The 22,202-nt window shown below is 43.5% G+C and overlaps 1 protein-coding gene across 1 annotated transcript; it reads right to left on the bottom strand.

Moving 5' to 3' along the window:
- Positions 1-11,789: 11,789 nt before the first annotated feature.
- MRPL44 (mitochondrial ribosomal protein L44) lies at positions 11,790-20,595 on the bottom strand. Its single transcript, XM_056564516.1, has 4 exons — positions 20,366-20,595; positions 15,356-15,824; positions 14,425-14,603; positions 11,790-12,175 (listed from the first exon to the last, which is right to left on the bottom strand). The coding sequence occupies exons 1-4, from the start codon at positions 20,512-20,514 to the stop codon at positions 12,004-12,006; spliced, it is 969 nt and encodes a 322-aa protein (XP_056420491.1). The 5' UTR covers positions 20,515-20,595; the 3' UTR covers positions 11,790-12,003.
- Positions 20,596-22,202: the final 1,607 nt, after the last annotated feature.

The raw sequence follows: 22,202 nt of genomic DNA, 5'->3' as shown, positions 1-22,202 counted from the left end.
TATTTTGTGAATATGGGGCCTCCTATAGACAATGTATGCACACTACTACCTAGTTGGTACTGATATTGTAACTAGAGATGAGCGAACTTACAGTAAATTCGATTCGTCACGAACTTCTCGGCTCGGCAGTTGATTACTTATCCTGCATAAATTAGTTCAGCTTTCCGGTGCTCCGGTGGGCTGGAAAAGGTGGATACATTCCTAGTAGAGCTGAGCGAACTTACAGTAAATTCGATTTGTCACAAACTTCTCGGCTCGGCAGTTGATGACTTATCCTGCATAAATTAGTTCAGCTTTCAGGTGCTCCGGTGGCTGGAAAAGGTGGATACAGTCCTAGGAGACTCTTTCCTAGGACTGTATCCACCTTTTCCAGCCCACCGGAACACCTGAAAGCTGAACTCATTTACGCAGGAAAAGTCATCAACTGCCGAGCCGAGAAGTTCATGACAAATCGAATTTACTGTAAGTTCGCTCATCTCTAATTCCTAGGAAAGAGTCTCCTAGGACTGTATCCACCTTTTCCAGGCTAGCGGAGCACCTGAAAGCTGAGCTAATTTATGCAGGAAAAGCCATCAACTGCCGAGCCGAGAAGTTCGTGACGAATCGAATTTACTGTAAGTTTGCTCATCTCTAAAAAGAGCACTGTGTATATGTTGAACCCATGTTTTTTAATCTGTGTTGTTGCCATTTTTTTCAGCTCCACCTTGTCACAGTCATACCTTGTTTATTTTTTAGTTCATGTAGCCACATGAGTGCTTGTGTTTTCATATGATCAGTTGCATGGCACTATTTTGGGGTACATCATTTACATTATTACTGCATTTTGGTTGTTTATGATGCAATTTTCCAATATCACTGTACAAATAAAATGTTTACAGTGAGTTACACAATTACAGTAAAGTGTCAAATATTTTGTCACAATTTTGGGATAATTATGTAAAAAACACAGCAAGAAATGCAATGTGTGAATACAACCTCAGGAGAGTTGTATATTTACTATATATTTTAGCCTTACAGAGATAGCAGCAGTATACAGATGGGAGGAGCAGAAAGGAGTCTGTGACCTAGTACAGTGATCCCTCAACTTACAATGGCCTCAACATACAATAGTTTCAACTTACAATGGTCTTTTCTGGACCATTGTAACTTGAAACCAGACTCAACATACAATGTACAGACAGTCCAGATCTGTGATACCTGTCCCAACTGGAGGAACTGACCAATCAGAATGGGCATTTTACTGGTAAATCACCTCTATTACTGAAGTGCATGCACTGACTGGCTGTCTGGTAGCGCCCCCTACAGTACAGGGAGGAACTACAAGTTCTGTACTACTCCTTACCTGTGCCAGGGTTAGCTGCTCCTTTGGACACCAAGTAAGGGCGGCTCCATTTGGGACACTGTGTGTACTGAAGAAGCTCCTGTCCTCTACATAAACCATTGTTTCCCAACCACGGTGCCTCCAGCTGTTGCAAAACTACAACTCCCAGCATGCCCGGACAGCCGTTGGCTGTCCAGGCATGCTGGGAGTTGTAGTTTTGCAACAGCTGGAGGCACCCTGGTTGGGAAACACTGACATAGACAGTGATTTACAGCTCCCAGCAGATCTTTCTTACTTTTATATGTAAGGATTTGCTTTATCTATATTAGTTATCTACTTATTTTTCTTTAGTCCTCACTTTTTCCTATTTTTGGATGACATTTTGGGGCTTCAGAACCAATTATCAGGTTTCCATAGAGTTATGGTCTCAACATACAATGGTCGTCCTGGAACCAATTAATATTGTAACTTGAGGGACCACTGTATGTGTAATTTAATAGGGGATTATGTCACCCTGTAGTTAAAGACACTTAAGCCATGTAGCTTTCTATGGGTCATACTGGTGATCACATGACCAACTTATAGTAATAAAATGCATGAATGCAGCTGTGCTGGTACTAAACAAATGGAACTGTATGACTAGTGATAATGAATTTGCTGGATATGGGCCAAGAAAGAAAAGAAAAAAAAATGGTCAGACTCTTAGTTACCAATCAATAACCCTAAACATGAATTGTTTGGAACCAGGCACGTAGGTAACTATTCATTTTCCTAAAAGGAAAAACACATTCACTCTCTTCACAGTTATTACCCTTTAAAATAAAAATTTTACACTAACATGCTGGTATTGCCCCATATTTTCCATTTTCACAAGAGGTAAAAGGAAAAAAAAAAAAGACCCCCAAAATTTGTACCGCAAATTTGTACGGAAATTCCCCATATGTGGGCGTAAAATGCTCTGCGGACATACAACAAGGCTCAGGAGTGAGAGCGCACTATGTACATTTGAGGCCTAAATTGGGGATTTGCACAGGGGTGGCTGATTTTACAGCGGTTCTGACATAAACGCAAAAAAATAAATACCGACATGTGACCCCATTTTGGAAACTACACCCCTAAAGAAACGTAACAAGGGTTATAGTGAGCCTTAAAGGGGTATTCCGGGAATTTTTTTTATTTGACTATGCTACAGGGGCTGTAAGGTTAGTGTAGTTCATAATATAGTATCTGTACCTGTGTGTGACGGTTTTCTCACAATTCTTCCGTGATTTTCATCCCAATATTTATTTTTATTAGCATACAAAATGACTGCTGTCTTGTATTTTTTCCAGCTTGCAACGCGGTCGAGACCGGACTCACTAGTCAGCTGATGACAGGGAGCCTGTCTGCTTCAATGGGTGGAGAGAGCAAACTGCAAGTAATGCAACAGCTGGAGGCACTCTGATTGAAAACCACAGGTCTACAGCTCATTTATGTTTCAATGGGTGGTGTGGCTGTTGTGTGGGAAGGAGGAAAATGGTATCATAGGATTTGTAGGCAAACAAGAAAACTGAAAACCGGAAATACAAGTTCACAGAAAGCTAGCCACAGTGTTATGGTAATCTCACAGCATAGCCTTTTAGCCCAAGACAAGCGCAGATCCCCCCTAAGCATGTCCATTACTGTCTGCCAGGTACGTACTAAAATCACCTTATGCTGGATAACCCCTTTAACACCCCATAGGTGTTTGACGAATTTTCGTTAAAGTTGAATGGGAAAATAAAAAAAATAAACAAAAATCTCACTACAATGCTGATGCTGCCCTAAATTTTTCATTATCACAATGGAATATAGGGGGAAAAAAAGCCCCCCAAAATTTGTAACCCCATTTCTTCTGAGTGAGAACATACCCCATATGTGGATGTAAAGTGCTCTGCGGGCGCACTACAATGCTCAGAAGAGAAGGAGCGCCATTGGGCTTTTGGAGAGTAAATTTGTCCGGAATTGAAGGCCACGTGTTTACAAAGCCCTCATAGTGCCAGAACAATGAACCCCACACACCCAGAGCTTTTTTTTTTATTTATTTATTTTTGTGGCTTCACTATTGTTTGTGCCTGTTGGTACTGCTCTGTCTTCCTTCCTGACGTAAACTCCGGCTTCAGCGCAGCAACGCTTCAATGAAAAAAAGTTCCAAGTGATGTTGCAGCCATTGTGACAATTCGCCCATAGGGGGGAAAAAAATTTAATTTAAGTCCCAACCATCCTTACAACTAACTGATGATGTTCCTTGCCCGGACCTACACAACATATGGCCCACAACTCTAGTGGTATGATGCCAAGGAAGCTCCTCGTATTGTGACTAGACTAGGACCTTTCTTGATATCTAGGCCTACAGGATCATGTCACTGCAGCTGGTGGTAAAAATGAGTCAACGGGGCGAGAAAGGAGCAGAAGAAACAGCAGGATGCGATTGTGATAAATGAATGTATTATTTGCAAAAACATTTACCTTGACTCACTCCACAGTTTAGATGGGAAAATCCTGCTGAAAACCTACATGTGGCCCCTTGAAGCATAGTCTATTTTATTTTAGCAACCACCTACTGCCAAGTGGTGCAGGACTGCTTTAGCCTACAAAAGGGAGAAGTTAGTAAAATATTCCCTGCCTTCATTCTACTAGCCAAAGCCGAGAGTTGCTATCATGTAGTGGCTATGGTTCAGGAAGACTCATCCATGTATTACGTGGTAGCGTATTCTTTTGGATAGCCCAGTGTTTCCCAACCAGGGTGCCTCCAGCTGTGGCTCTGTGCACTGAGGACAAGCAGGGCTCTGTACACTGAGGACAAGCAGGGCTCTGTACACTGAGGACAAGCAGGGCTCTGTACACTGAGGACAAGCAGGGCTCTGTACACTGAGGACAAGCAGGGCTCTGTACACTGAGGACAAGCAGGGCTCTGTACACTGAGGACAAGCAGGGCTCTGTACACTGAGGACAAGCAGGGCTCTGTACACTGAGGACAAGCAGGGCTCTGTACACTGAGGACAAGCAGGGCTCTATACACTGTGGACAAGCAGGGCTCTGTACACTGAGGAAAAACAGGGCTCTGTGCACTGAGGACAAGCAGGGCTCTATACACTGAGGACAAGCAGGGCTCTATATACTGAGGACAAGCAGGGCTCTGTACACTGAGAACAAGCAGGGCACACAGATTCCACAGCACTCTACACTCAAATCGCACATTTCTTTCTTTTACTAGATAAACTCTCCGTTTCAGTTTTCTTACATAGGGGGAAACAAACAATGCCTACATCATTTACCCAGTATGTCGGCGGTCACTAGTTGACTACCTTCATTCTGTTAACCTTTTAATTGTACATGAAGGATATATCTTGTGTATCTGTAAGTGTGAAGTTACATTCCTCCCTCCCACACATCAGCCACCCAACTCATTTCAGCACAAATGAGCTACATCCATTCAAAAGACCAGTGTTTTCTAACCAGAGTGCCTACAGCTAATGCAAAATGATCTAACTCCCACCCAGTGGTTGCTCCACCCATTGAAGCAGGACTGGCTCCCTTTGCACAACTGACTAGTGATGTCATGTCTTGACACACTGCAACCTCCGAAAACCCAACCTGACCTGAATCATTTTGTATGCTATTAAAAATAAATATTGGGGCGAAAATCACATGACAATTGCAAAACCACCGTCACACACTGGTACAGACACTTTATTATGAACTACACTAACTTTACAGCCCCTGTAGCATAGTCAAATAAAATATAATAATATTGGAATACTCCTTTAAGGGCACAGCAATAAAATTGTGGGGATTCAGCTCTTGGTGCCTACCCCTATCTGCTGATTATAGGTGCTGTGGCTCTTTGATCAGGGTCACATCTAGGGATGTACCGATACTGGTATAGGTATGCAAACTGGACATTTGCATGAGTACTTGTACTCGTGCAAATGTCCCCAATACCTAATCAGATACTCACCGTCACGACCCCTGCTGGCAGGTATCACATAGGTGCCAAACTATGCAGCGCACCCAGCAGCTGAGCCTGCGTCATAGCCAGGACCTGTGGCTAATGCTGAACATCACCAATTGCGGTGATGTCCGGCATTAACCTTTTAGACACCGCAATCAAAGTTGATCACAGGATCTAAAAGTCCTGAAGTTAACTGCCAGCTAGCTCAGGGATGCTGATCGGGATCACCGCGGTGAAATCAGCTGTGAGGACGGCTGGAGGTCCCTTACCCTGCTCCGTGCCATCCAATCATCGCTCCTTTACTGCTGCTAGCCATGGCAGGAACTAGTAGAGAAGTGCTGATAACACTGATTACTGCTATGGCATGGCATTGATCAGTGTATGCAATCTACAGATTGCATGTTATAGTGCCCTATGGGGACAAAAAAATGTGTAAAAGAATAAATAAATAATAAATGTGAATTAACTCCTGACACCCGCTGTGATCCTCTTGTATAATGTATAGATGTGGACGCTCTTCTATGGTCCCCTGCACTGATGTATATATACACATATTCATATTTCTCAGAGAGAGCTGTGATTGGCTAGAACCATCTGGCCAATCACAGCTCTGCCGGAAATATGAATAGGTGTATATATACGGCAGTGCAGGGGACCATAGAAGAGCCGCATCTATACATTACATTATACAGGAGGATCGCAATGGACCTGGGGCAATATGTCAATTAGTACAGGTACTACTACTCCCACCATGGAACAGTGTGTTCAATGCTGGGAGTAGTAGTACTACCTAAAAATTGTAACAAAAAAAGTCAAAAACACACACACTACATTTTTATTATTGTCGGCTAAATTTGTATTGCATTGCCAGCCCACATATATTGATCCCTGTTTAAAAATTAATAAAAATGTTGTTATAAAAAAAAAGATACATTTCGTTAAATACAATTTTTTCCAACACTACTGTATCTTTATTTTTTTTAATGGTACCCTACGAAATTTTAATAAAAAAAGGTATCTCCATCACTTTTTTGGAACGCTAAAGTCCAAAAAAAGAATAAAAACCGCCGGCAAAAACGCCAAAGTTAAAATCAACATGGCGTTTTTCTTGGCGTTTCTATGGGGGAAAAAACGCCACGATTTCTGTGCAAAAAACGCCAAACTAGGTTTTGTTGGGTGTTTTGAAAAACCAGCCTCTGAGCCCGAAATTGCTGGAAAAACACCAAAAGGGTTAAAAAAAATGGCAAACTGAAAAACATCAAGTGGATCTGGCATTTTGCAGTTTACTACTGACTTGCAGCTAACATCCGGACGCTGCATTTTTGCAAAAATAAAAAAAATCCACAGTGAAATTCCAGACTATATCATGCTTTGTCTATTTTGTGAATATGGGGCCTCCTATAGACAATGTATGCACACTACTACCTAGTTGGTACTGATATTGTAACTAGAGATGAGCGAACTTACAGTAAATTCGATTCGTCACGAACTTCTCGGCTCGGCAGTTGATTACTTATCCTGCATAAATTAGTTCAGCTTTCCGGTGCTCCGGTGGGCTGGAAAAGGTGGATACATTCCTAGTAGAGCTGAGCGAACTTACAGTAAATTCGATTTGTCACAAACTTCTCGGCTCGGCAGTTGATGACTTATCCTGCATAAATTAGTTCAGCTTTCAGGTGCTCCGGTGGCTGGAAAAGGTGGATACAGTCCTAGGAGACTCTTTCCTAGGACTGTATCCACCTTTTCCAGCCCACCGGAACACCTGAAAGCTGAACTCATTTACGCAGGAAAAGTCATCAACTGCCGAGCCGAGAAGTTCATGACAAATCGAATTTACTGTAAGTTCGCTCATCTCTAATTCCTAGGAAAGAGTCTCCTAGGACTGTATCCACCTTTTCCAGGCTAGCGGAGCACCTGAAAGCTGAGCTAATTTATGCAGGAAAAGCCATCAACTGCCGAGCCGAGAAGTTCGTGACGAATCGAATTTACTGTAAGTTTGCTCATCTCTAAAAAGAGCACTGTGTATATGTTGAACCCATGTTTTTTAATCTGTGTTGTTGCCATTTTTTTCAGCTCCACCTTGTCACAGTCATACCTTGTTTATTTTTTAGTTCATGTAGCCACATGAGTGCTTGTGTTTTCATATGATCAGTTGCATGGCACTATTTTGGGGTACATCATTTACATTATTACTGCATTTTGGTTGTTTATGATGCAATTTTCCAATATCACTGTACAAATAAAATGTTTACAGTGAGTTACACAATTACAGTAAAGTGTCAAATATTTTGTCACAATTTTGGGATAATTATGTAAAAAACACAGCAAGAAATGCAATGTGTGAATACAACCTCAGGAGAGTTGTATATTTACTATATATTTTAGCCTTACAGAGATAGCAGCAGTATACAGATGGGAGGAGCAGAAAGGAGTCTGTGACCTAGTACAGTGATCCCTCAACTTACAATGGCCTCAACATACAATAGTTTCAACTTACAATGGTCTTTTCTGGACCATTGTAACTTGAAACCAGACTCAACATACAATGTACAGACAGTCCAGATCTGTGATACCTGTCCCAACTGGAGGAACTGACCAATCAGAATGGGCATTTTACTGGTAAATCACCTCTATTACTGAAGTGCATGCACTGACTGGCTGTCTGGTAGCGCCCCCTACAGTACAGGGAGGAACTACAAGTTCTGTACTACTCCTTACCTGTGCCAGGGTTAGCTGCTCCTTTGGACACCAAGTAAGGGCGGCTCCATTTGGGACACTGTGTGTACTGAAGAAGCTCCTGTCCTCTACATAAACCATTGTTTCCCAACCACGGTGCCTCCAGCTGTTGCAAAACTACAACTCCCAGCATGCCCGGACAGCCGTTGGCTGTCCAGGCATGCTGGGAGTTGTAGTTTTGCAACAGCTGGAGGCACCCTGGTTGGGAAACACTGACATAGACAGTGATTTACAGCTCCCAGCAGATCTTTCTTACTTTTATATGTAAGGATTTGCTTTATCTATATTAGTTATCTACTTATTTTTCTTTAGTCCTCACTTTTTCCTATTTTTGGATGACATTTTGGGGCTTCAGAACCAATTATCAGGTTTCCATAGAGTTATGGTCTCAACATACAATGGTCGTCCTGGAACCAATTAATATTGTAACTTGAGGGACCACTGTATGTGTAATTTAATAGGGGATTATGTCACCCTGTAGTTAAAGACACTTAAGCCATGTAGCTTTCTATGGGTCATACTGGTGATCACATGACCAACTTATAGTAATAAAATGCATGAATGCAGCTGTGCTGGTACTAAACAAATGGAACTGTATGACTAGTGATAATGAATTTGCTGGATATGGGCCAAGAAAGAAAAGAAAAAAAAATGGTCAGACTCTTAGTTACCAATCAATAACCCTAAACATGAATTGTTTGGAACCAGGCACGTAGGTAACTATTCATTTTCCTAAAAGGAAAAACACATTCACTCTCTTCACAGTTATTACCCTTTAAAATAAAAATTTTACACTAACATGCTGGTATTGCCCCATATTTTCCATTTTCACAAGAGGTAAAAGGAAAAAAAAAAAAGACCCCCAAAATTTGTACCGCAAATTTGTACGGAAATTCCCCATATGTGGGCGTAAAATGCTCTGCGGACATACAACAAGGCTCAGGAGTGAGAGCGCACTATGTACATTTGAGGCCTAAATTGGGGATTTGCACAGGGGTGGCTGATTTTACAGCGGTTCTGACATAAACGCAAAAAAATAAATACCGACATGTGACCCCATTTTGGAAACTACACCCCTAAAGAAACGTAACAAGGGTTATAGTGAGCCTTAAAGGGGTATTCCGGGAATTTTTTTTATTTGACTATGCTACAGGGGCTGTAAGGTTAGTGTAGTTCATAATATAGTATCTGTACCTGTGTGTGACGGTTTTCTCACAATTCTTCCGTGATTTTCATCCCAATATTTATTTTTATTAGCATACAAAATGACTGCTGTCTTGTATTTTTTCCAGCTTGCAACGCGGTCGAGACCGGACTCACTAGTCAGCTGATGACAGGGAGCCTGTCTGCTTCAATGGGTGGAGAGAGCAAACTGCAAGTAATGCAACAGCTGGAGGCACTCTGATTGAAAACCACAGGTCTACAGCTCATTTATGTTTCAATGGGTGGTGTGGCTGTTGTGTGGGAAGGAGGAAAATGGTATCATAGGATTTGTAGGCAAACAAGAAAACTGAAAACCGGAAATACAAGTTCACAGAAAGCTAGCCACAGTGTTATGGTAATCTCACAGCATAGCCTTTTAGCCCAAGACAAGCGCAGATCCCCCCTAAGCATGTCCATTACTGTCTGCCAGGTACGTACTAAAATCACCTTATGCTGGATAACCCCTTTAACACCCCATAGGTGTTTGACGAATTTTCGTTAAAGTTGAATGGGAAAATAAAAAAAATAAACAAAAATCTCACTACAATGCTGATGCTGCCCTAAATTTTTCATTATCACAATGGAATATAGGGGGAAAAAAAGCCCCCCAAAATTTGTAACCCCATTTCTTCTGAGTGAGAACATACCCCATATGTGGATGTAAAGTGCTCTGCGGGCGCACTACAATGCTCAGAAGAGAAGGAGCGCCATTGGGCTTTTGGAGAGTAAATTTGTCCGGAATTGAAGGCCACGTGTTTACAAAGCCCTCATAGTGCCAGAACAATGAACCCCACACACCCAGAGCTTTTTTTTTTATTTATTTATTTTTGTGGCTTCACTATTGTTTGTGCCTGTTGGTACTGCTCTGTCTTCCTTCCTGACGTAAACTCCGGCTTCAGCGCAGCAACGCTTCAATGAAAAAAAGTTCCAAGTGATGTTGCAGCCATTGTGACAATTCGCCCATAGGGGGGAAAAAAATTTAATTTAAGTCCCAACCATCCTTACAACTAACTGATGATGTTCCTTGCCCGGACCTACACAACATATGGCCCACAACTCTAGTGGTATGATGCCAAGGAAGCTCCTCGTATTGTGACTAGACTAGGACCTTTCTTGATATCTAGGCCTACAGGATCATGTCACTGCAGCTGGTGGTAAAAATGAGTCAACGGGGCGAGAAAGGAGCAGAAGAAACAGCAGGATGCGATTGTGATAAATGAATGTATTATTTGCAAAAACATTTACCTTGACTCACTCCACAGTTTAGATGGGAAAATCCTGCTGAAAACCTACATGTGGCCCCTTGAAGCATAGTCTATTTTATTTTAGCAACCACCTACTGCCAAGTGGTGCAGGACTGCTTTAGCCTACAAAAGGGAGAAGTTAGTAAAATATTCCCTGCCTTCATTCTACTAGCCAAAGCCGAGAGTTGCTATCATGTAGTGGCTATGGTTCAGGAAGACTCATCCATGTATTACGTGGTAGCGTATTCTTTTGGATAGCCCAGTGTTTCCCAACCAGGGTGCCTCCAGCTGTGGCCAAACTGGAGGCACCCTGGTTGGGAAACACTAGGATGGCCTAATAAGAGTTTTTGCATCTCCCAGCATGGGTCTAGGCTCACAACTGCGTCAGAGGCTCTGTTTGTAGAATCTATTGAAATAGCCAGGCAAAAAAGAATCCCGTACAATGATGGACACCAGTAGAAAACCATGCAAACCCATTAAAGGAGTACTCCACTGCCCCAGTGTCCAGACGTCACGCCACGCCGCCTCAATGCAAGTCTATGGGAGGGGGCGTGGCAGCCACCACGCCCCCTCCCATAGATCAGCACTGAAGGGGCGTAGTGTGACGTAAAAGTGGCATGGCCATGATGTCCCGACACCCACAGCCCGTGTTCGGAACAAAATGTTCCGGATGCCTGGGCAATAGAGTACTACCCCTTTAAAGACAGTGGGTGGATTGAGCTCTGGGGTCTCTTGTGCAGCTGATTTTTCTCCTGTTTTTAGGCCCAGAATAAAGATTTGTGACACAGGCCTTGAATGGAAATGTAAACAAGGCTTTAGCCAAAAAGTAAAAATTCGACTGTCGAAATCTACTGTTTTCCGGGGATGTAAAAAGCCGGAGGAGGCAATGGTTTCTGCCTGAAAAAAGAGCTCTCATGAAGATGAAGACAAACCCCCCCAACCCCCCCCCCCCCCCCCTTCCATTTGCCCTGTTAGGTTATAGATGTCACAGAAGGGTATATGTCAGTACTAGAGATGAGCGAATTTACAGTAAATTCGATTCGTCACAAACTTCTCGGCTCGGCAGTTGATGACTTATCCTGCATAAATGAGTTCAGCTTTCAGGTGCTCCGGTGGGCTGGAGACTCTCTTCTAGGACTGTATTCACCTTTTCCAGGCCACCGGAGCACCTGAAAGCTGGACTAATTTATGCAGGAAAAGTCATCAACTGCTGAGCCGAGAAGTTCGTGACGAAACGAATTTACTGTAAATTCGCTCATCTCTAGTCAGTACTTTATATTGTCTATAATTGATAAGAAATAAGACAAACATCAACATTTAACCAATTTCTTGTATTAAGAATACAAAAAAGAAAAAAACGGTAAAAATACGTCAGTAAAGTCAGTAAGTCTTTACAGCCAAAATGGTGCAGAAGAGTCCACTGTCTACAACACGTGTGCTCTCCTCCTGGGATTTATTAGGTATGTGTATGTAAGCTTAGCTCCGACACAGTCATATATGTATATTTTACAATTACACGGTAATGTTCATGATGCATGTATGGCCTTCTGATCACTGTTGTCCTGTCTGTATGGAGAATAATCCCACGGATGCCTGTTTTCTGCAAATCCAAACATCTTTCTCAGGGCCACCCGGGCCGCTTCCTCTTCTGCGGCCATGACAGTTTCACCAGGGCCTTCAGCTATCAGCTTCTTATCGCTGTTGGAAACAGGTAAAGCAAGAATGTTTAAAGGGTACTCCCGTGGAAAAAAATAATTTTTAATCAACTGGTGCCAGAAAGTTAAACAGATTTGTAAATTACTTCTATTAAATTTTTTTAAACCTTTCAGTACTTTTTAGGGTCTGAATACTACAGAGGAAATTCTTTTCTTTTTGGAACACAGAGCTCTCTGCTGACATCACGACCACAATGCTCTCTGCTGACATCTCTGTCCATTTTAGGAACTGTCCAAAGCAGCATGTTTCATAAGGGGATTTTCTCCTACTCTGGACAGTTCTTAAAATGGACAGAGATGTCAGCAGAGTGCACTGTGGTCATGACGTCAGCAGAGAGCTCTGTGTTCCAAAAAGAAAAGGGATTACCTCTGTAGTATTCAGCAGCCAATAAGTACTGGAAGGATTAAGATTTTTTTTAATAGAAGTAATTTACAAATCAACTTTCTGGCACAGTTTTCCACAGGAGTACCCCTTTAAGTGTCACACACAGATGGGGTTGTCTGACATCAAATAGTGGATCTGCCTTCTATGAGCCAGAACGGAGAGCTGCAAACTCAAGTCATCCTTGTAGAAAAGTAGAAAAATGCTGTACGTGGTATAATCTTTGGCATACTGGTAGAACTCACTTAAGCTGACCAATATAGCCACTACATGTATAAGCCCGATGCAGAATAGAAGTGTACCTCTAGCAGTTGCAAAACTACAACTCCCAGCATGCCCGGACAGCCAAAGGCTGTCCGGGCATGCTGGGAATTGTAGTTTTGCAACAGCTGGAGGCGCATATCTTTCTGCCGGTATGCCAACATATACCATAGATATTCTGCACTATTTCTAATGTAATTCCAACCTAACCCTACACTTCTCCTGCAGCAGCCAGCAAAATCAGCTGTCTCCTGGGGGTGCAGGATGAGGAGACAACCCCTCGTATTCACATTTTGTAGCTGAAAACTGTTCCGGAGAGTCCTCTGCAATTTTGTAAAAGGAAAAAAAAAAAATTATGCAAAAATATTTTAGGATCTTAGAACACAAACCCCAGCTTCCACATGGTGGTCTCCATTCAGTCTCTAAGCTTCCCATGCATTAGTCAGAACCCTGTTATCCTTTTTTAACATTGAGAGGTTTGCAGATTTATCTACATGGGACACATACCTATTTTACCTGAAATTAAAGGAAACCTGCAGTAAAATAAACGTACACCCTACCCGCGATCTCCTGCACGGGCCCCGGCTCTCCCGTGCAGCATGACGCCACGGCCGTCATGCCCCCTCCATGCGTCTCTATGGGAGAGGCGGAGATGCAGCGTTTGTGCATCCCCGGCTCTACCACAGAGCTGTATTGGGGGGGGCGTAAGCTGGCACACAGCGTAGCAATGCTGGGTCCCCGTATGGGAGATCGCGGTGGGTCCCAGCAGTTGGACCCCCCCACGATCAGACACTTATCCCCTATCCTGTGTCTAGGGGATAAGTTTATTTCACTGCAGATCTCCTTTAAAAAGCTCAACTGTCATGAACTTGGGGCTATATAACCTACACAGCCTTTGTACTGTGTGCAGATTGTGTCTGCAGTCATTTTTTTACCTTAGTCCTCTCTGCTTTTATCACCCCCAAAAAAGTTTTTGATAGCAGCCGCACACAGTCGGATAGGCGTGGCACAAGGTTCGCTATGCCCCGCCACCAACACGCCTATCCCCTATAGGTCAGTGCTGGGACAGCTGTGTGATTGACACAGGTCCCAGAGCATGCTTATCTTATCCGCGCGCCGCAGCGCGTTATCCTGGCAGGCGCTTGCTCCCACCACCTGCCTCCTCAGTGCGCCTGCGCAGTGCTAGAAACAGAGTCTGCTCTCTGCCTCTAGCACTGCGCAGGTGCACTGAGGAGGCAGGCGGCGGAAGCGAGCGCCTGCCAGGATAACGCGCTGCATCGCACACGGGGATAAGCTAAGGTGCGCATGCGCTGGGACCTGTGTGTCAATCATACAGCAGTCCCAGCGCTGACGTATAGGGGATAGGAGTGGCAGCGGTGGGGCATAGCGAACCTTATGCCACGCCTATCCGACTGTGTGCGGCTGCTATCAAAAACTTTTTTGGGGGGTGATAAAAGCAGAGAGGACTAAGGTAAAAACACGACTGCAGACACAATCTGCACACAGTATAAAAGGCTGTGCGTAGCTTATATAGCCCCAAGTTCATGACAGTTGCACTTTAAGCAGAAATGAGAAGATGGAGCACTTACCAGTAAAGCCCGACAAAGTAGACAGGTAGCACGGTACTGGCTCCAGACTGTCTGGTGATTCTGGGCTCTGGGAGGGGAACATTTCTTTGAGATAACTGCTCAACAAGTAGAGACATAGGATCTGTCACAGACCACATATCAAACAAGTCCTTCCCGATCATCTGAGAAACTACAAAGTCCTGAAAGGTGGAAATAAATTAAATTAAGCCTTTGTTATAGGGATCACCCGTGCTAACCTGTTGGTATAGGCTTATAGTGCGGGTGACACTGATTACAATAGTTATCATTCCTTGATCTCTTCCTCTGTTCCTTCAATATTCCTGAAATTGTAGATATGCAAATGAGGCTCTCAAGTGTTTCCTAGCCTTCAGCGCACTATGACGTCCTGCACGCATCTTCTATGAGGAGGCACTCTTCATGCATATTAATTATCCTTCCCGGTGAGGGAAGCAGAAAGATCTCAGATGTATGCTCCCAGCGACCCTGCATGCTCCCAGCGACCCTGCATGCTCCCAGCGACCCTGCATGCTCCCAGCGACCCTGCATGCTCCCAGCGACCCTGCATGCTCCCAGCGACCCTGCATGCTCCCAGCGACTATGTCGCATGTGACGCTTTTCAAGCTACACCTGGAAGCAGCGCACGTGCGATCGGCATTTAGAGCGGTATGTGAGAGCTCGTGAAAGAGAAAAGAAATATGAATTAAAATTGCCTTATCGTAGAAGATTCGGCAGGACCTCATGGTGCATTCAGGGCTAAGGAACACATAGCTATAATTTCAGGTAATGGAGGCACGAGTCAAGAAACGATAACCATAGTAGTCATTGTTACCCGCACTATGACCCAATACAAACAGGTTAGTGCAAGTGATGCTGATAAAAGATTACTTTTACCATATTCAGAAATGAAAGCTAAAATCCATATGAGATTTACCTGGAGAAAGCGCCCTGTTCTTTCAGGGCTAGAGCTTTCCAACAGAGCTCCTATGACTGCCAGGAAGGTATTCTGTAAGGTGTCAGGAGACAAGGGGCACTCCGAACTCAAGGTCAGGTCTTCTACAGAAAGATTTTGGGCTACATGACACATAACCTGTTGGCTAGTGAGATAGTCCACCAAGGCCTTGACACCAGCTCCAGGGAGACTTGGAAAGGCCTGCTGTAGAGTACTGGTGAGATACGAGGCAGTAAAGTCCGCACCCTCCTCTGTAAGCTTCTGGTTGTCTTGTAGGTTTAAAGTAGCTATTTCATGGTCCAAACCCAGCTCCCTCCGTCTCCTCTCCTCCTCCACCACATAGGAATGGTTCACAAATGCATTCTTTAGGAGCTGGACGGAGAAGGCCTCATTCAGACGCTTGGAGAACGCTACAATCTCTGCATGGTAATCAAAGGGTGGCTGCTGCGACCTGCAGGGGAGGTGAAAAGAAGGGTCTCAGCTTTATACACGAGACGTCATCCACGTATCCCATGTCCACAGCATAAATGCCTGACCTGGGGGGGGGGGGGGGGGGGTGGGGGATGTCTTTAGTATGGGGCCCTGAATCTTCCTGCTGCATGGAGTGGTGGGGTTGGCATCCATTGATTTATGGGACAGTCAGTAATACCCGAGTACAGTGCTTGTGTATGGAGCACATACTGACCCAGTGATCCATGAAGAGGGGAGATCGGAGCCCGTGTACTGGGGGCAATTACAGGGGGCAGCAGCAGACCCCTAGTAATCAGACAATTCTCCCTATCCCTTGGATTGGGGATATGTTTTTAAACGTTAGAGTATTCCATTAACATTAACCCACCAAAAGAAAACTTTCATACTGCTGCATCAGTGCAAAAAAAAGAAGGAAAACCATAGTAACATTTGTCAGTCATTGAAGGGGTAAGCTGGCAAAATAATATCCTGCTGGAGCCAGGAACAGCTCCGTATGGTCCCGAGCTTCTCTCTTCTGCCAAGACTGCCTAGGAACTACCCCTCAGCCAATTGGCTAAGCTGGCAGGTCCTGCTCCAAGCACTTGTCTTTAAAGAAGGGAGAAGATCAAAGGCTCGTAGAGACCCGGACGGGAGCTGCAGGGGACCTAGGTTAGGCAAGTGTAGGGTTTTTTTTCCCCTGAACTGAGCAGGATATGAATATTTGCAAAATGCCAGAAAACCCCTTTAACCCCTTCCTGACCCATGACGTACCGGTACGTCATGGGACAGGTCAGGAGAATATGGCGCGGGCCTGCATGTCAAGTCTGCGTCATAACCGGCAGATGCCTGCTGATATCAGTCATCTAAATGGTTAAATGTTGTGATCAATAGCAACCACAGCATTTATAGATTAAATGCCAGTTACCCCTGGTGTCTAGTGGCCCCCATGACATTGATCAATGTAAGCCATCTATTTATGATAGGCCCCTGGGGACGAAAAAAAAATGTATAAAAACACAAGAAAAATAAAGTTTTTCTTTTTTTAAATATACAATAGGAGCGCAGCATAGATGAAGTGAGGGCGGAAGTTGGCGCCCAGCAGGCATCAGTGACGTCGCGCCTGCTAGGGAAATCGGCTTCCGGCAGAACTAGTGAGAAGAGCAGAAGATGAGACATTTATAAAGGTAGCAAACATTTTTTTTTTTTTAAAGGCAGGGAGGGGTTTAGGGATAGTTTAGCAATAGTTAAGGACAAAAGAAAAAAATACAGATGGTGGGAGCTACTCAATAATAATTATAATAATAATAATTAATAATAATGTGACTAGTACAACTGTCAGTGAAGGCAAAAAAAAATATTTATATATATATTTCCATTCACTGGGTTATGAAATGTGTTAAAGAATTTTCAATACCAAAGTCATCAGCTGAACTGCATGGAAGGGAGTAGAGATGAGCAAACTTACAGTAAATTCGATTTGTCACGAACTTCTCGGCTCGACAGTTGATGACTTATCCTGCGTAAATTAGTTCACAATAGATAAAAAGAATCAGCTCACCAAGTCGTCTCCAAGGTATGTAGCGGATAGCACAATACACCTACACCAGCGGGAGCTCCGGATAAACTCTGAGGCCCAGTCCTCAGGTGTAGCAATCAGAAAGAGTAAAGGAAGTTCCGGCTCCCAAGGCTGGATAAAACATTCAAATTTATTTCTCCATATAAAAAATCCAGTGCATGAGCAAACAGTGAATAAAAACAATGTAAAGAGAACAACACCGAACGCACCGACGCGTTTCGACTTAACGCTAAGTCTTAGTCATGGCAACTACAAAACCCAGCAAAACTTCCTTTTATATCGTCATATCCCATAGGAGAGGAGGAACCACCCATGGGTGTGTATCCACAGGTGGGGAAATTAGTGCAACATAGTCCCGCTAAATGGAACCACAATGATATAATATTTAAGACATGAATGTAAAGACATATATTAATAGAAATAAAAATAGTAGTAATAGTAAATGTGTATATAAATAAATAAACATGATTCTACACACATCTAACATTATGAAAAAATGTATAATGACTAGTATATATATGACAAATCCTGTCTATAATTTAGTCCAGACGGGAAGCGAGAATCCATGCACAGGATCCAAAACGCCTCCCGTCTGAACAGGGACTTGCACCAATCCCCTCCTCTACGAGGAGGATGTACTCTCTCCAAACCTGTAACTTCTATCCTGGGAACGATGCCATCATGTTTTTCTATTATATGTTTGGCTATGCCCGACAAGGATCTATTAGAAAAATGACCTGGTGAAGGTAAATTAAGATGTTCTTGTATTCTGATTTTTAATTTTCGACTAGTACATCCGATGTACTGGAGCATACATTCTAAACAGGTAATACTGTATACAACGTGATGTGTCTGACAGTTAATGTATATGAGAAATTAATATTGGAGATGCTGCAGGATGTTAACACCTATCGCAAACTGAGCTACAACCCCACTGATAGTGTAAGAAACAAACTAAACCAACTTCTGGAAGAAGGTACAGCTTTATCTATTATATCTGAGAAACAATCTGAATATTTGAAACCGCTCCATGTGAAATGCCCTATATTCCATGCGTTACCTAAATTACACAAGGACATGTTCCCACCACCTATGCGACCGATTGTTGCGGGTATTGACTCTTTGTTGGAAAGACTAAGTTCCTGGCTAGATGAACTGCTGCAGCCTCTTGTATGTAGGACCATGGGATATATTAGAGACACTAAAACTCTACTTCAGGCTATGAAACACCTACATTGGTCTAACCAGGAGAGCTGGATGACGTGTGATATTACGGCTTTATATACATGCATACCGCATGATAAGGCTGTTATAGCCGTATCTTACCATCTCAAAAAATATAGTAATTATGATTATGATCTACAAGAATATATTTTACAGGTCATGCTTTTTTTGCTTCAACACAACTTTTTTTGCTTTAATAATATTTATTATTTGCAAATTACTGGTTGCCCGATGGGCTCTAAATTTTCGCCATCCCTGGCCAATCTCTATATGGCATACTGGGAGGAGGTCGTCTTGTTTTCGCCAGCCAACCCGTTCTACCATCTTATTGGGTGGTATGGGCGATACTTGGACGACCTCCTCCTGGTGTGGCGGGGGACTTCTATTGAAGCCCAGCATTTTTCGCAATTTCTCAATTCTAATGATTTTTCTTTAATATTCACTATGAATACTAATGCCGTGGATATAGATTTTTTAGATGTTACACTCACGGGGGACCAAGTAAATGATTGTATTCAGACTAAACTTTTTCGTAAGCCATGCTCAGGGAATAGCCTTCTTCATGCTACTAGTTGTCATCCCCAACACACTATTTCAAACCTCCCAATAGGTGAATTTGTCAGGGCCAGGCGTACATCTACACAGGATTCTGTATATTCTGATACATGCAAAGATATTAGGAAACGCCTGAGGGACAGGGGATACAACTCACATACTATAGCAAGAGCGGAGGGTATCGTGAATTCCAAACCGCCGGGGTACTATCTTAAAGATAAAGTAATTGATAGACACCCAGACACAGAAAATAACTTAACTTTCACTACTTCATTTTCAAATCAGTTTGGGGAAATTAAGAACATTATTTACAAACACCTACCGGTTTTACATCATGACCTCACCATGTCCAAGATCCTACAGGCAAACAGTATCAAAGTCGTTCCTCTAAGGGCTAGATCCTTACATTCGCAACTGTCACCTAGTGACATTACAGCTCATAATACACAGGGCAATACCTGGCTCTCCATGAAAGGGAGTTATCAGTGTGGAAGAAATAGATGCAATATTTGCAAGTTTATGACTAATTCCAACACTTTTAAATCATGTGTTACTAACACCAGTTATAACATCAAAAGTTACATTAACTGTCAGACACATCACGTTGTATACAGTATTACCTGTTTAGAATGTATGCTCCAGTACATCGGATGTACTAGTCGAAAATTAAAAATCAGAATACAAGAACATCTTAATTTACCTTCACCAGGTCATTTTTCTAATAGATCCTTGTCGGGCATAGCCAAACACATAATAGAAAAACATGATGGCATCGTTCCCAGGATAGAAGTTACAGGTCTGGAGAGAGTACATCCTCCTCGTAGAGGAGGGGATTGGTGCAAGTCCCTGTTCAGACGGGAGGCGTTTTGGATCCTGTAAATTAGTTCAGCCTTCAGGTGCTCCGGTGGCCTGGAAAAGGTGGATACATTCCTAGGAAAGAGTCTCCTAGGACTGTATCCACCTTTTCCAGCCCACGGGAGCACCGGAAAGCTGAACTAATTTACGCAGGATAAGTCATCAACTGCCGAGCCGAGAAGTTCGTGACGAATCGAATTTACTGTAAGTTCGCTCATCTCTAAAAGGGAGGATAAATAGTGTACAGACATTACTAGCTGCGCGCCGATATAGGATCACAGAGTGACAGCTATCGCGCGGGGCTGCAGGCATGAATCCGCCGGGGATCTCACCTTGGCACCGGCTTAGGAGGCCCCTCCAGCGCCTTCTTCCTCTGTAGTTCCCGGAGATAAGGCCACAGCCAGCGCTTCTTCCCCCGCACCGGAGGACATCGGAGCCCCGGCCCCACCACGGAGCGGAGGCCCAGCAGCAGCAAGGACATGACACACTGAGGTTACCGCACACCAGGACCTTCTCACCGCCTCACTCTGCTAGGCTATAGGACCTTTGATGATGTCATGATCATGTGATCTGTCACATGTGTGGGAGGAGTCAGACGCTATGCTGCGCACAAGCTGTTCAGTATTCTCCAACCCGCGACTCTCTAGCGCAGTGATTCCCAACCAGGGTGCCTCCAGCTGTTGCAAAACTACAACTCCAAGCATGCCCTGGCATGCTGGAAGTTGTAGTTTTGCAACAGCTGGAGGCACACTGGTTGGGAACCACTTGTATAGAACATATATATAAGCCTACAGGTGCTGTCTCATGCTCCTAGGTCTCTGTTCACATCTCTGTGTTACCTGCCGGATCAGTCATACAACTTTACCAGGATTACACACAAGTCTTTTTTGGAATTCGTTTTTTGGCCAAGGAAAAAAAAAATGCTCCCTAATTTTTCACTTCCAAGATGCAGTTTTTGTGTTTTTTTTTAAAGCAAATATTGTGTGTATTAGGGCTTGTTCACATGGGCAGATTTTATTGCAAACTCGCAACGTGTTTCCTGACTATTCTTTTTTTCTTAAGGGCACGTTCCCACTTGGCGTATATGCAGCGTATTTCACGCTGCGCAAAATCAGCAGAGGCAGCGGGAAATACGCTGTGTCCCTCGCTCACCACACACACAAGGCTTTCCGGCGGCAGCCCTATGCGTGCAGTGAGTTTTGGAGGTGGAGCCGCGCGTCACAGTCACCCCGACACGGCCCCGCCTCCAAAACTCACTGTACACATAGGCCTGCCGCCGGAAAGCCTTGTGTGTATGGTGAGCGAGGGATACGCAGCGTATTTCCTGCTGCTGCTGCAGATTTTACGCAGCGTAAAATACACTGCATACACGCCAAGTGGAAACGTTTATGTGACTATGCTACAGGGGCTGTAAAGTTAGTGTAGTTCATAATATAGTGTCTGTACCTGTGTGTGACGGTTTTCTCACAATTCTTCTGTGATTTTCACCCCAATATTTATTTTTAACATCATACAAAATGACTGTTGTCTCAGATTTTTCCCAGGTTGCAATGCGGCCGAGACCTGACTCACTAGTCAGCTGATCACAAGGAGCCTGTCTGCTTCAATGGGTGGAGGGATCGCTTGGTGGGAGAGAGATCAATCTGCAACTAATGCAACAGCTGTAGGCACCCTGATTGAAAACCACAGGTCTTTTGAATGGATACAGCTCATTTATGTTTCAATGGGTGGGGTGGCTGATGTGTGGGAGGGAGGAAAATGGAATTATGGGATTTTTAGGCAAAAGAAGAAACTCAAACAGGAAATACCAGTTCACAAAAAGCTAGCCACAGTATTATGGTAATCTCACAACATAGCCATTTACCCACAAGACAAGCGCAGATCCTTCCATTATCATTACACTTTCAATTTTCCACCTACAGACCCACATGATGGCTTGTTTTCTGTGCCACCAATTTTACGTTGTAATGAAATCAATCATTTCACCACAAAATCTACGGCGAAACCAGAAAAAAAAATGTGGGGCAAAATTGAAAAACAAAACAAAACATTGTGTAACTTTTGGGGGCTTCTGATTCTACACAAAGGGGCAAATTTCAGTAAAATGACACCTTCTCTTTATTCTGTAGGTCCATACAATTAAAATCATACCCTACTTATATAGGTTTG

This window comes from Hyla sarda, chromosome 3 (assembly GCF_029499605.1).
Source record: "Hyla sarda isolate aHylSar1 chromosome 3, aHylSar1.hap1, whole genome shotgun sequence".
Taxonomy (NCBI): Eukaryota; Metazoa; Chordata; class Amphibia; order Anura; family Hylidae; genus Hyla; species Hyla sarda.
This window is presented reverse-complemented; position numbering and strand designations above follow the sequence as displayed.